The following is a 12841-nucleotide window of genomic DNA, read 5'->3' as shown; positions in this document are numbered from 1 at the left end:
GCAGCAGAGAAGTGGGCAGGACTCGGTTCTGTGCATACTTTCACTCACTCAGCCCAGGCGGATGCCTTTTTCTGCCTTGTCTTTACCTGAGCAGTTTCGATACAAGCGACGAGTTTATGCCCAGAACCTTATTGATGATAAGCAGTTTGCAAAGCTTCACACAAAGGTAAGGAGGCAGCCACAGGGAGTGGACTCCAAGGTCTACACCCCCTCCGACCGCCGCCCCCCCATGACCAGTGTTCACCCACCCCAGCCTTAACTGGGTTTTGTGGTGTCAAAAATGTTGTTTAAAAATTCCCTTCTTGAGGCCCTCCACCTGTTCCCAGAACCCCCCACCTGACCTTGGTTGGGGCTGACCAGTCAGTCCTGCCAGCGTTGGCTCAGTCTGCTTTCTCTTGTCCTTAGGGGCCCAGAGTGGGTGTTGGGGACGGCTAGAGGGCTGGGTGCAGACTCGGGGCACCACGGCTTTGGGGTGGTCGGTCTGGTGATGGGTTCTAGTCAGATCAGACTCTGGCTGACCCCTCTGGTGGGCCCCGGCTAAGGGGTGGAGTGCGATAGGGCACAGTGTCTTTGTGGGGGAGAAGTGAGCAGGCGCCAGATGTGGCTGTTGCGGGGAGCTGGGTGGGGGTGGGAAGAACAGGGAGCCCAGCACTTAGTAGTCATCCAGTGCTGGGCACTTTAGGCATCTCATTAATTTTCTTCTGTGAGGGACTGTTATTATCCCATTTCGCAGATGAAGATACTGAGTCCCAGGGAAGTTAAGTGACTTACTTACAGCTCTGCATCCAGTGATGCTGGGGCTGAACCCAGATCTCTCTGACTCTGGGGCCCTGCCCCTAGGCATACCTGTGGAGTCTTTACTCCTCGATAATGTTGCTAGGAGGGTCTGACCCCAAGTGCTCTTTGGGGGGCACCTCCCTGTCTTCTCTGAATGTAGGAGGGGCAGGGTGGGTGCCGCGGCCCTTCCCACAGTCAGAGTCCCTGAGCTCCCACCCCAGGCTCCCCTGGGCCAATGGACATTTGCTTGCTGAACACTTCATTGACAGTCTCTGGAGCCTAAGAGAGGGATCTGAACATTCACCCCTGTGGCCCAGTGACTGCGCTGTGATCCTGGGGCCTCCGTGCCAGACTTCTCTGCTACCCTGGGGCATGTGGTGGTCAGTAGCCATGACTCTGTGGCTGGGCAGAGACTCCCTCACTGGCCCTGGTGTGATCTATCACCCTGGGTTCCTCCTGTAGTTGCCCCTCCTCCAAAACTGTCCCCAGTGACCCACAGGACACCAGTGACTCCTGACCTTCAGTGAGTCCCACTCGTTTTTAGGATGCGTTTCAATTCCTTACTGCAGTCCCGTGTTTCTGCCTGCCTGGGCTCCAGCTGGCCCCCACCATCACACTGCCCCCCTCCCTCCCTGCCGGCTACAGCTGAGGTCTTCCCTCTCAGCCATGAGCATCATTCCTCCTTTCTCATTGCCTGACCCCCCTGGAGGATGCTACCTCCCGTGGAGCTGTGTCTTATTTCTGATGCACTTCGTTTCTAGAGGGCCCGGGGCCTCTGGCCAGGGCACCTTGCCTTGTGCACGTGGCACTGTAGCACCAGGAGGAGCTCAGTGAGGCTTTGCTGGGTAAATTAGCGCACGACTGAGGGTATGAATGAAAGGCAGTCAAGGTCACGTGACAGGAGGGGGACACCTGGTGATGGGGGAGGGCCCCGGAGTTGGCAGTCTGCCATGGGGTGAGCTTGTGAAGAAAATGGGCTGGATGAGGAACAGGCTACCTTGAGAGTGATGGGGATGTGGGCTGCCCTGGGCTGGCTCCTGCCCACGTGGCCTCGGGCTCTTCCAGGCTGGACAGGTTGGGGCACCAGGAGCCAGGGAGAGAAGCCAGGGCAGGGGCTGAGGTTGGGGTAGGGAACTCACTCAGGGGGCGTGAGCGAGGGCAGCCTGGCCTTGTCGAGGGGCTGGCTGGGCTCAGGCTGACAGCTGTGTTGGGCTTGGGATGCAGGGAAGGACTTGGAGCAGGGCGTGGGTCCAGCTGAGCTGGGATCGGGGCCACAGCGGGAGTGCAGGGCTTAGGGTGACACGAGAGGAGTGACAAGGTCACGATGTAGGCTGATAGGTCAGACTGAGGGCGGGGTGGGGTGGTAGATGCCCCACAGGTAATCTGAGGCTCCCTGGTGGAAGGTGGGTGATGGTCAGATGATGGTGGCCGTGGTGTGGGCTGATCAGGATGGCTGGGTATTCCAGGCGAACCTGAAGAAGTTTATGGAATATGTCCAGCTGCACAACACGGAAAAGGTGGCACGCCTGCTGGACAAGGGGCTGGACCCCAATTTCCACGATCCTGACTCAGGAGGTGAGAAGCAGAGCAGGAAGGGGCATGGCCTTGGAATGGCCAGGACTATGACCTTCATCTATCCCTTGAACCCAGAGTGTCCTCTGAGCCTTGCGGCCCAGCTAGACGATGCCACGGACCTGCTGAAGGTGCTGAGGAACGGCGGTGCTCACCTGGACTTCCGCACCCGCGACGGGCTCACCGCTGTGCACTGTGCCACGCGCCAGCGGAATGCGGCGGCCTTGACGGTCAGTGCGGGCACAGCCCTGGCCTGGAGGGGCGTGCGGCCCAGTAGCGGGAGGAGGCTGGCCTGGCATGAATACTGAGGTTCTCGCTCTCAGACCCTGCTGGACCTGGGCGCTTCCCCCGACTACAAGGACAGCCGCGGCCTGACGCCCTTGTACCACAGCGCCCTGGGTGGGGGAGACGCCCTCTGCTGTGAGCTGCTTCTGCACGACCACGCTCGGCTGGGGACCGCCGACGAGAATGGCTGGCAGGAGGTCCACCAGGTGGGTGGGGAGCACGACGGCGGGGGTGTCCCCGGCTCTGTCTCTGGGGTTTGGGGCTTGGGCTCTGTCCAGGGGCCCAGCAGCACCTCTTTCCTCCCCCAGGCCTGCCGCTTTGGGCACGTGCAGCACCTGGAGCACCTGCTGTTCTACGGAGCCAACATGGGGGCTCAGAACGCCTCGGGGAACACAGCCCTGCACATCTGTGCCCTCTACAACCAGGTGTGCCTGCGCCTGTGCACACGTGTGTGTACACACAGGTGATGCTGTACAGTGCCTACCTGTGTGTGCACGTCTGACCCTGTGTGTCGCGCCACAAGTGCGCGTCCTGCGTCCTGCAGTGAGCTGTGGCCTTGTAGACCTGCGTGTGTATAGCATTTCCCTGCACACACGTGTCGTGTGTGTGTTCTGCCCAACCAGGTGTGAATTGTGTGCACCTGGGCCCTCTGGGCCTGGTGGGACCTGCGCGTGTACACCTGACCTGCTTGTCCCTGTGCTACAAATGTGTGCGCTGAACATGTAGGCGTGGGTACGTGTGCCCTGCACTCCGGTGTGCGCATGTGCTGTCGCCCAGTTGCAACCCCTACTCCGACCCTCCCACAGGAGAGCTGTGCCCGCGTCCTGCTTTTCCGTGGAGCCAATAAGGATGTCCGCAATTATAACAGCCAGACAGCCTTCCAGGTACACCAGTGTCTGCAGGAGCATGAGGCTGCCCCAGGGTGTGTTTGTCTGTTTGTATGGGGCTTGGTCTCTCTAGACCTTGCTTTTTTTCCCTATAGAGTAATAAGAGAGCTCTGACTCCAGGATCGCCCCAGGGTGGGATGGAGGAAGGGGGTGAGCCGGTGCAGTACCCAGCTCGTGGTGGGGGTGTTCGTTGAGGGTGGTTCCCTTGGTCCCCCTTCCAGGAAGAGGAGAAGAGGGCTAGAGGGCCCTGGGGCCAAGGGAGAACACGTGTGGCCCTGACCTACCAGAGACAGGTGGGGTGCAGAGGCCGAACCAGGGGCGAGAGGGGTGGTCCCAGATCCCGACTGAACTCAGGTCATGTTTCTGGGCCTTTTCTCTGGCCAGGTTTGGTTCTTAGCACCAGGATGACCCGACGGATGGGTCTCTGTGTGGCCTGGAGTTTGTGGGGGGAGTCGGGGACCACGTCATGGGGACTTTGGACACGGAGGGAGCTGGGACCCCACTCTCAGTGGGAGCAAGGGCCTTCATAGGAGACGTGGGAAGAGCAGGTGTGGCCACTGATTGTCTAGTCAAGGGGGCAGAGGCAGCAGTGGAGGGCTTTCTGGATGACGAGATGCAGGGGTGGGGGCACGGAGCAGAGAGGGTGACAGGAGTAAGGTAGTGGTGGGCCATGGCTGAGACAGAAAAGATGGTGTGTGGAGGGGCCCTTAAGAGAACAGGCAGAGTGGTCAGCACGTCCCAGCTTTAGCCCCGAGAGTCTCATGTCCCAGGAGGCCCCTCAGTCCCATGCAGACTGGGGTGGTGAGTTTAGGCAGGGGACAGGGTCCGAACCTGGGGCCCCCAGCCGAGGAAGACCCCACACAGGGGTCCGAGAAGGCGCCGCTGGGGCCCAGGGGAGGCGCGTTTGGGGCTGCTGAGCCTCCCTCCTGCCCCTCCCCTCCCGCAGGTGGCCATCATAGCAGGGAACTTTGAGCTTGCGGAGGTCATCAAGACTCACAAAGATTCGGATGTTGGTGAGTTCTGCCCACCCAGGTCCCTGCTGAATGTGCATTTGTGGGGGTCGTCGGGGCCCAGCAGTGCAAGGGTCAGTGGGGATGTTACAAGGAAGCCCCCATACCCTGAGCCTTTTCCTTCAGTTCTCCCAGTACAACTGGGAGTGGTCCATTAGTGGCCCCTGCAGGTATGGGGAATGTGCTGAGGGAAGGGCCTGTGTAGGGTGGACAAAGGGTCAGGGTCAAGGTCATGGTTAGGTGAGGGCTGTGGATTGGGGTTAGAGTCAGGTCAGGGTCAAGGGTATGGTAATAATGGATAGGGCTGTGGGTTGGCGCCAGTGCTGGGTTTAGAGATCAAGTTAGGTTGAAAGCAGGGTTGAAGTTAGGGTCAAGATTTGTTTTCCTGTTAGGTCGTGTGAAGGGCCAGCAGGGGACACGTGGCAGTGGACCCTCAGTGTTTCACTTCATCCTGGCACATAAAGCAGTTCAAGTGGCCCATAGCAAGCCTCGACACATGTATGCACGCGTAAAGAAGTCAGAACACAGTGGTGGGGATGCCCGTGGGAGAGGGTGGCAGCGGTCTCGGGGCAAGGGGCTCTGAGCCTTCAGCAGCCAGTGCTTCAGGGGGAGCCCCGTACGTGCCCCAGAAGGAGAACCAGGGGGTGCCCTCTAGTCTGAACCTCAGGGCAGGAGGGCTCACATCGGGCCTGGGTCAGGGGGCACCCACTCCCCTGTCAGCCCTCCAAATCCTGCCGCCCCTCCCTGTGTGGGGTGGCTGGGGGGTGGGCCTCTCTTCCTGGAAGGTATATTTTCTGGCCAGGGGCTGCCCCCTCCAGCCCCCTAGCCATAGAGGGACTTCCTGCTCAGCTCCCTCTGTCCTTGGTGGACAAGGCTTTTCTGCCCACGGCTCTCTTTGGAACACAGACTCCCAGGCTCCCCTTTCTGCTGGGACTGTGGACCGGGGCACGAACCCATGTCCCCTGCATCGCAGGCGGACTCTCAACCACTGCACCACTGGGGAAGCCCGATATCCCCATTTTTATAAAATTTAAAGTGACAGTGGACTGCAGAGGGCTAGAGCTGGTCTCAGGTTTTGAGTCCTTGTTGGTTCTAATGTGAGGTTATGGTCAGGCAGGGGTTAAGACGAAGGCCAAGTTCATGTTAAGAAGTCTTCCGATATAGAGTCTTCCCTGAACAGTCCTCCCCACAGTGAGGCTTGGTTAGGAGCCCCTTGTTCCCCAAGCAGGGTCAGCGGACTGTGACAGCGGGTAGGCTGCAGGATCAGTAGGCGTGTGTCGAGCACGTAACTGAGCTGATGAAGTGGTGTAGGCTTGGGGCCCAGGTTCTGCTTGGGAGAGAACTGTGATGAAGTTTGAGGTTTGAATTAGGGGTGAGAGACAGAGCAAGGGCTCCAGTTAGGGTCTGGTTGGGGCTGCTGCGTGTTTGGAGGTGTTTGTTAGCCTGGGAGAAGCCTGGTTTGCGGATGTGGGTTCCCTCTTCTGCTTGTGATGTCACCTTGGGAAAGCTTCTTGGGACCTCTGTGCCTCAGTTCCTTTCAGTAAAATATGGTTATTTGCAACCCCTTCCCCCTCTGACCTCATGTGGGATTCGATTCCGTGGGTCTGGACTCTGGCAGGTGGCCTTGAGGGTGGGGGCCAGGCCACGGTCCAGGCTGAGAGTCAGGCAGGCCTCAGCTGCCCCTCTTCTTTGGACAGACATGCCAGGGCTCCTGGGGTCACCATTATCTTTCTGTCTACCTGATCCAGAGTGAGCTCACCCGGCTGGGGTTAGGCATTTGTCGCTGAGCTGAGAGGTCCATATCAGTTAGTCCCATTGTGGGCATCAGCTCTGCCGGCCATGTACCCTTACCTGCTCAGGTGTCACACATACACTCAGAAGACGCAGCCAGGTGTTCGTGAGTATTTATGATAAACCCTGTTATTTTAGTTCACTGTTGTAACAACCCCCCAATGAGTGGTTGTTGTTAGTCCATTCTTACAGAGGAGGAAACTGAGGCACAGAAGGGTTAATGGCAAAGCCTGTCTTCAGTCCTGAGCGATCCAGGGATCCCTCCTTGTTACCCCACTCCCTCTGCGCACACTTCCTCCATGAGTCAGTTGTCACGTCCCACCCCAGCTTGGGGACCCGGGTGGGACCTGCACACAGAGGAGGAGCGGCAGGGAGGCTTTGCCCAGTCATCCTTCCTTTTCCTCAGGCACGAAGCCCACCTGGAGGGATCTGGTAGGCTGAGCCCTGTCACCCTTCCCCGGACAGGTCACCTGGAAGCCTCTTGGCAGCCTCACCTTCCCCCTCTAGACTGACCAGCCGGAAGCAGGGATCCTACCTGGGAGCAGCCACCTCTGCTTCCTCACCTGTTGCCTTGGGCTACCTCTGGGTCCACAGGCTCTCCCACCCTCTCTTGTGTGTACACTTTCAAGTACACTTCTCTCAGACTTGCTATCCCAGAGTGCTTTTGAAGAGTGCCCTAGGGAGGTGCTTCTCACTTAACAATGTACATTTGAGTCACCCAGGGACCTAGTTAAATGTAGATTCTGACTCAGAGGGTCTGGGTGGAGCCTGAGATTCTGCATTTCTAAAAGCTGGAGGTGAGGCCCAAGGCCCACACTTTGCATAACAGGAGTCTAGAATAGGGCTTGGCAAACAATGCTCCCAGGCCAAATCCAGCCCACCGTCAAAATCAGATTCATGTAACATAAAATTAACTATTTTAAATTGAATAATTCAGTGGTATTTAGTACATTCACAACCAACTCTATTGAATTCCAAAACATTTTCATCCTCCCAAATGGAAACAACATATATGTTAAGCAACTATTCCACATTCCCCTCTCCCTCAACCCCTGTCAACTATTAACATACTTTCTGTCTGTAGAGATTTACCTATTCTGGATATTTCATTTAAGTGGAATGACCCTTAGTATTTGGCTTCCTTGTTTTCAAGCTTTATCCATATTGTAGGATGTATCACTACTTCATTCCTTTTTATGGCTGAATAATATTCCATTGTTTGTATATGTGACATTTTGTTTATCCATTCATCCTTTGATGGACACTTGGGCTGTTTCCACCCTTTGGCTATTGTGAATATTGCTGCTACGAAGATGTGTGAAATGTATTTGCTTGAGAACCTGTTTTCAATTATTTTGGGTGTACACTTAGGAGTGGAATTGCTGGGTCATATGATAATTCTATATTTAATTTTTTGAGGAACTACCAAATTGTTTTTCACCATTTTACATTCCCCCAGCAATGCATGAGGGTTCCAAATTCTTCAGATCCTCACCACCACTTGTTATTACCTTTAAAAGAATATTTTTTATTAAAAAATTTTTTTTATTATAGCCATTCTAGTCTAAGTGAAGTGGTATCTCATTGTGGTTTTGATTTGCATTTCCCTAATGGTTGTTGATGCATCTTTTCATGTGCTTGTTGGCTGTTTGTACATCTTTTTTGGAGAAATGTCAGGTTCTTTGCTCATTTTTATTTATTTTTAAAAATATTTATTTATTTATTTATTTATTTATTTATTTCGGCTTTGCCGGGTCTTAGTTGCAGCATGCGGGATCTTTTAGGTGCGGCATGAGGGCTTCTTAGTTGCGGCATGCATGTGGGACCTAGTTCCCCTACTAGGGATAGAACCTGGGCCCCCTGCATTGGGAGCACGGAGTCTTACCCACTGAACCACCAGGGAAGTCCCTTTGCTCATTTTAAAATTGCTCATAGAATAAGTTAGGAAGTATTCCTACCTCTTCCATTTTTGGGGAAGAATTTGAGAAGGATTTTGCTAATTCTTCTTTAAGTGTTTGGTGGAATTCATTAGCGATGCCATTTCATGCTGGATTTTTCTTTGTTGGGAGATTTGTGATTACTGATCCAATCTCCTTGCTTTTTATGGGTCTGTTTAGATTTTCTATTTCTTCTTGAGTCAGTTTTGGTAATTTATGTTTTTCTAGAATTTGTCCATCTAGTTTATCTACTTTGTTGACATACAATTATTCATTGTATTCTCTTATATTTCTTTTTACTTGTATAAGGTTGGCAGTAATACCCCAATTTTCATTTCTGATTTCAGTTATTTGTGTCCCCTTCTCTTTTTTTTCTTAGTCAGTCTAGCTAAAGTTTTGTCAATTTTGTTGATATTTTCAAAGAAACAACTTTTGGTGTCATTGATTCTCTCTGTATTTCTATTCTCTATTTTGTTTATCTCATGTAAGTTTTATTATTTCCTTCCTCTGCTAGCTTTGGGTTTGGTTTGCTTCTCTTTTTCTAGTTCCTTAAATAGGTTATTGATTTGAGACCTTTATCCCTTTTTAATGTAGGTGCTTACAGCTATAAATTTACCTTTTAGTACTGCTTTTACTGCATCCCGTAAGTTTTGGTATGTTGTATTTTTGTTTTTCTTTTCTCAAAGTGTTTTCAATTTTCCTTATGATTTCTGTTTTGACACATTGATTGTTTAAGAGTGTTGTTTAATTTTTCACATATTTGGGAATTTTCCAGGTTTTTTTTCCTGTTCTTAATTTCTAGCTTCATTCCATTGTCATTGCAGAAGATACTTCGTATGATTTCAGTCTTTTTAAATTTATTGACACTTTTTTGGTGACCTCATTAATGATCTATCTTGGAGAATGTTCCATGTGCACTTGAGAATAATGCGTATTCTGCTCTTGTTCTGTGGAGTGTCCTATATATATATCTGTTAGGTCTAATTGGTTCAAGTCTTCTATGTCCTTATTGATCTTGTCTTTAGATGTTCTATTCATTATTGAAGGTGGGGTGTTAAAGTCTTAAATATTATTGTAGAACTGTCTATTTCTCCAAAGATATCAGTGTTTGTTTCATATATTTTGATGCTTTGTTGTATACGTATTAATAATTGTTAATCTATTTGATGAATTGACACTTTTATCAATATATAATGTCCTCTGTCTCTTGTAACACTTTTTATCTTTTAAGTCTATTTTGTCCGATATTAATGTAGCTACTTAGCTCTCTTTTGGTTACTATTTACATGAAATATCTTCCATTATCCTTTTATTTTAAGCCTACTTGTGTCTCTGGATCTAAAGTGATTCTTTTGTAAATAGTACATAGTTGGATCATGTTTTTAAACTCACCATCTGCTATTTAAATAAAGTTTTATTAGAACTCAGCCACACCCATCTGCTTATACATCATTTGAGGCTGTTTTCATGCCGCAGTGGCCGTGCTGAGTCCTTGCAACAGAGACTGTATGGCTTGCAAAGCCTGAAATGGTTACTATCTGATTCATTACAGATGTTTGCCAACCCCTGGTCTAGAACATCTTTTACAGTTTCTCTGGTTATGGTCAACTGCAAACAGTCCTATACAGTGGTAGTCTGGTGAGATTTGTCACATGTGGCCGGTTTTGTCTCTCTGGAAGCCTGTGAAATAGGCAGTTCCAAGACCTCATTTGGCTGACAGGAAGGGCAGGCTTTTACCCCTGAAGGTAGAGGTAGAGGCAGTTTGGTATGTGTCCCTCCTGGCATCATAGTTTCAGTCATGGGGTGACCAGCTGTCCTGGTTTGCCTGGGACTGAGGCAGTTCCTGGGACATAGGATTCTACTTTTAAAATCTGGAAATACCAGGCAAACCAGGACAAGTTGGTCACCCTTTCTGGCTGCCCAGAGTCTCACCTGTCCCCCCTACCCCCTCCCAGTACCATTCAGGGAAACCCCCAGCTATGCGAAGCGGCGGCGCCTGGCTGGCCCTAGCGGCCTTGCCTCTCCTCGGCCCCTGCAGCGCTCGGCCAGTGACATCAACCTGAAGGGTGAGGTGCAGCCAGCAGCTTCTCCTGGACCTTCACTGCGAAGCCTCCCCCACCAGCTGCTGCTCCAGCGGCTGCAGGAAGAGAAAGACCGGGACCGGGATGGTGACCAGCAGAGTGACGGCAGTGGCCCCGCAGCAGGCAGGGGCAGCCAGAGTAAGATCAGGTATGTGGGGGCCGGGACCTGAGCCTGGAGGAGCCAGCATTAGCGGGGCAGGGAGGGGCCTGTTGGTGCCTGGCACCTCTGCAGTGATGAGCTGAGGCTTTGGGTCGGCAGGGGGGGGTCTCTTTGGATGGGAAAGGGAAGAAGGTGAGGTCCCCCATGCTGATCTCTGGCTGGAGCTGGACTTGTCCCAAAGGCAGTGGGCAGCTGAGGGAGAATGTTGTGGGGAGAGGGTCTGGTCAGACCTGTGGTTTAGAAAGGTTCCTGCAGTGCCAGGGAGGAGGATGAGGGCTGGGATGAGGCAGGGCTGGGAGCTTCCTCTCCATGAGGGCTCAAAATCTATGGGTGGACCCTAGCCCTGTTCCCAAGGGGGGAGTCTTCATCCCAAGACTCCCTCTTGGTGTTTCCCCAACCCCTCTGGCCCTGTATAACCACAGGACCCCATGGCTCTTCTCTTTATCCCTCACCATGAGTGCTGGGACCCTGAGAACCAAGGACGTCTGAAGGACTTGGCATTCCTAGAACTTAGAGCAAAAAGCCTGGGCGGGAGCCCCACCAGACTCTGTGGGCTGGAGCCCCACTGAGCTGAGCAGTGGGGAGTGGAAGGTAGAAACTGGCTCTGCAGACAGATGGATGGGCTCCAGTGCAGTCCTTGCATCTGCCTCCCGTGTGGCCTTGTGCGGATTAGCCAACCACTCTGTGCCTACCTTTCTCATCAGTAAGGTAGGCTAATCCTACCCGAAAGATTTCCTTTGGGAAGCCTTCTGGAGCCCGGGCAGTGAAGGCTCCCTACTGGGACCCCGTGGCCCACAGCAGCGGCCTGCCGCTGCTGATTAAGGCCTCTCTCCTCCCTGCACCTTGAGGGCAGGAGCTGTCTTTCTCATTTCCCACAGTTGCTCCAGAGCCAGTCACATAGAAGGTGCTCGGCTGACATGTTGACTGAAAGAGTTACATAAATAGCACTTTGTTTTCACAGTGACAGCTGGGCTGAGCGGCGTAGTGTTGACCGTGTGTGAGGCTGTGCTGTATTTTACAGATGAGGGTCCTAACTCTCAGGTGGGGTAAATGACTTGCCCAAAGCCACAGAGCTGGGAAGCAGCTTAACTTGCCCCCGGCTAGACCTGATTCCCAAACTTCCTAAGCCTGAGCGTTCAGCAGAGGGCTTGGGGTGCAGCAGGAGCTTATAAAAGCCATTTCTTCCTCTGCTGTCGTCCCTGCTCATATAGCCTCGACCTGTGATGTCCCTACCCAGACTGCAAGGCTACCTGTCCTGCCCCAAATCACCTCAGTTCTCCCCCAAAACTTTTGCATGGCCCAGTGGCTAAAAGAACAAACTTTGGGGTGTTTCAGTTTTGCAGATGGGCTGCTCCTGAGCTGGAGCTGTGTGGAAGCCCTGCTTTCGTGCAGTTTTCGTATATTCGGTCATTCTTTTAGCAAACACAAGCTGAGACCTGCTCTGTGGGGAGAACAGAATTATTATAGCTTTCTTTCCAGCAAACATTTAGTAGGTGCCTAGGGTGCCAGATGTGGTGGGGGGCTAAGGGCGAAGCAGCAGCTGGGGCGGAGCGATCCAGGTAATTTTTATTGGGGGTAAGGGAGTCCCCCAGTGAGTGGCCAGGAGGGGGCTGAGGAAGTTTGGTGCACCCTGGAGGGAGAGGGCCTCAGGGGGAGAGATCACGTTTGGTGGAAGGAGAGAAGGTTAGACGGCTGAGTTTGAGCTGCTGTTTTGGGGTGGTGGGTAGAGGTGGCCGACGTGGCAGTTTCCCCCGGCTCCCCCTGTTGGCAAAGCCTGGCATGAAGTGTAGTCGCAGAGTCCCCACCACCATCGCAGAGCCGGACAGAGGAAGGTGCATTGGGAGCTGAGAGACAGTAACTTAACAGTTGGCCGGAGGAGGAGCATCAGGATAGCTGAGGTGTTGGGGACGGCCTTATGAGCGGCCGCGGGAGGGAGAAGAAGGTACCCAGCCTTGTTACTGAAGTGCAGCTAATTCTCGTCCCAGAGAGCCTGGCTATCGGTGGAGAACGTGGACCTGGTCGGCCTAGGTGCCAGGGAGCCAGTGCAGGCCGTTGAGCAGGGCAGAGGCGTAGGGCCGAGGCCTCAGGCTCGGTGCCCAGATCGGGGGAGTGGTCCGGGCAAGGCGGTCAGCCTGGAGAGGGCATGAACATCCGAGGCAGATGTCCAGGAGGAGAAGACCCAGGTCGGGAGGGGGATTCTGGCGCCCAGCACACGCAGCGGTCAGGGTGTGAGGAGGCCAAGGCCCGAGCTGGAGGGTGCGGGCGCGGACCCGGACCCGCTGGGGGAGCCCCTCCTGGCGGCGAGGCGGACCTTCACGGAGGCGCTTCCCTCCTTTCCTAA

At 53.4% G+C, this 12841-nt stretch overlaps 1 protein-coding gene across 1 annotated transcript in view; it reads left to right on the top strand.

Moving 5' to 3' along the window:
* The window catches only part of SHANK3 (SH3 and multiple ankyrin repeat domains 3), a gene marked incomplete at its 5' end in the record, with an annotated part of 45365 nt that overhangs the window by 975 nt on the left and 31549 nt on the right, over positions 1-12841 (top strand). Inside the window, 9 exons of the mRNA XM_024737388.1 lie at positions 95-166; positions 2244-2352; positions 2428-2579; positions 2673-2840; positions 2943-3059; positions 3441-3518; positions 4468-4534; positions 10215-10488; positions 12601-12728. Coding sequence (XP_024593156.1) covers positions 95-166; positions 2244-2352; positions 2428-2579; positions 2673-2840; positions 2943-3059; positions 3441-3518; positions 4468-4534; positions 10215-10488; positions 12601-12728 — 1165 coding nt within the window. The remainder of the gene's footprint in view (positions 1-94; positions 167-2243; positions 2353-2427; positions 2580-2672; positions 2841-2942; positions 3060-3440; positions 3519-4467; positions 4535-10214; positions 10489-12600; positions 12729-12841) is intronic.

This window comes from Neophocaena asiaeorientalis, unplaced genomic scaffold (assembly GCF_003031525.2).
Source record: "Neophocaena asiaeorientalis asiaeorientalis breed wild unplaced genomic scaffold, Neophocaena_asiaeorientalis_V1.1 scaffold242, whole genome shotgun sequence".
In the NCBI taxonomy this organism is placed as follows: Eukaryota; Metazoa; Chordata; class Mammalia; order Artiodactyla; family Phocoenidae; genus Neophocaena; species Neophocaena asiaeorientalis.
The sequence above is the reverse complement of the archived record's forward strand: the minus strand, read 5'-3'. Positions and strand labels throughout refer to the sequence as shown.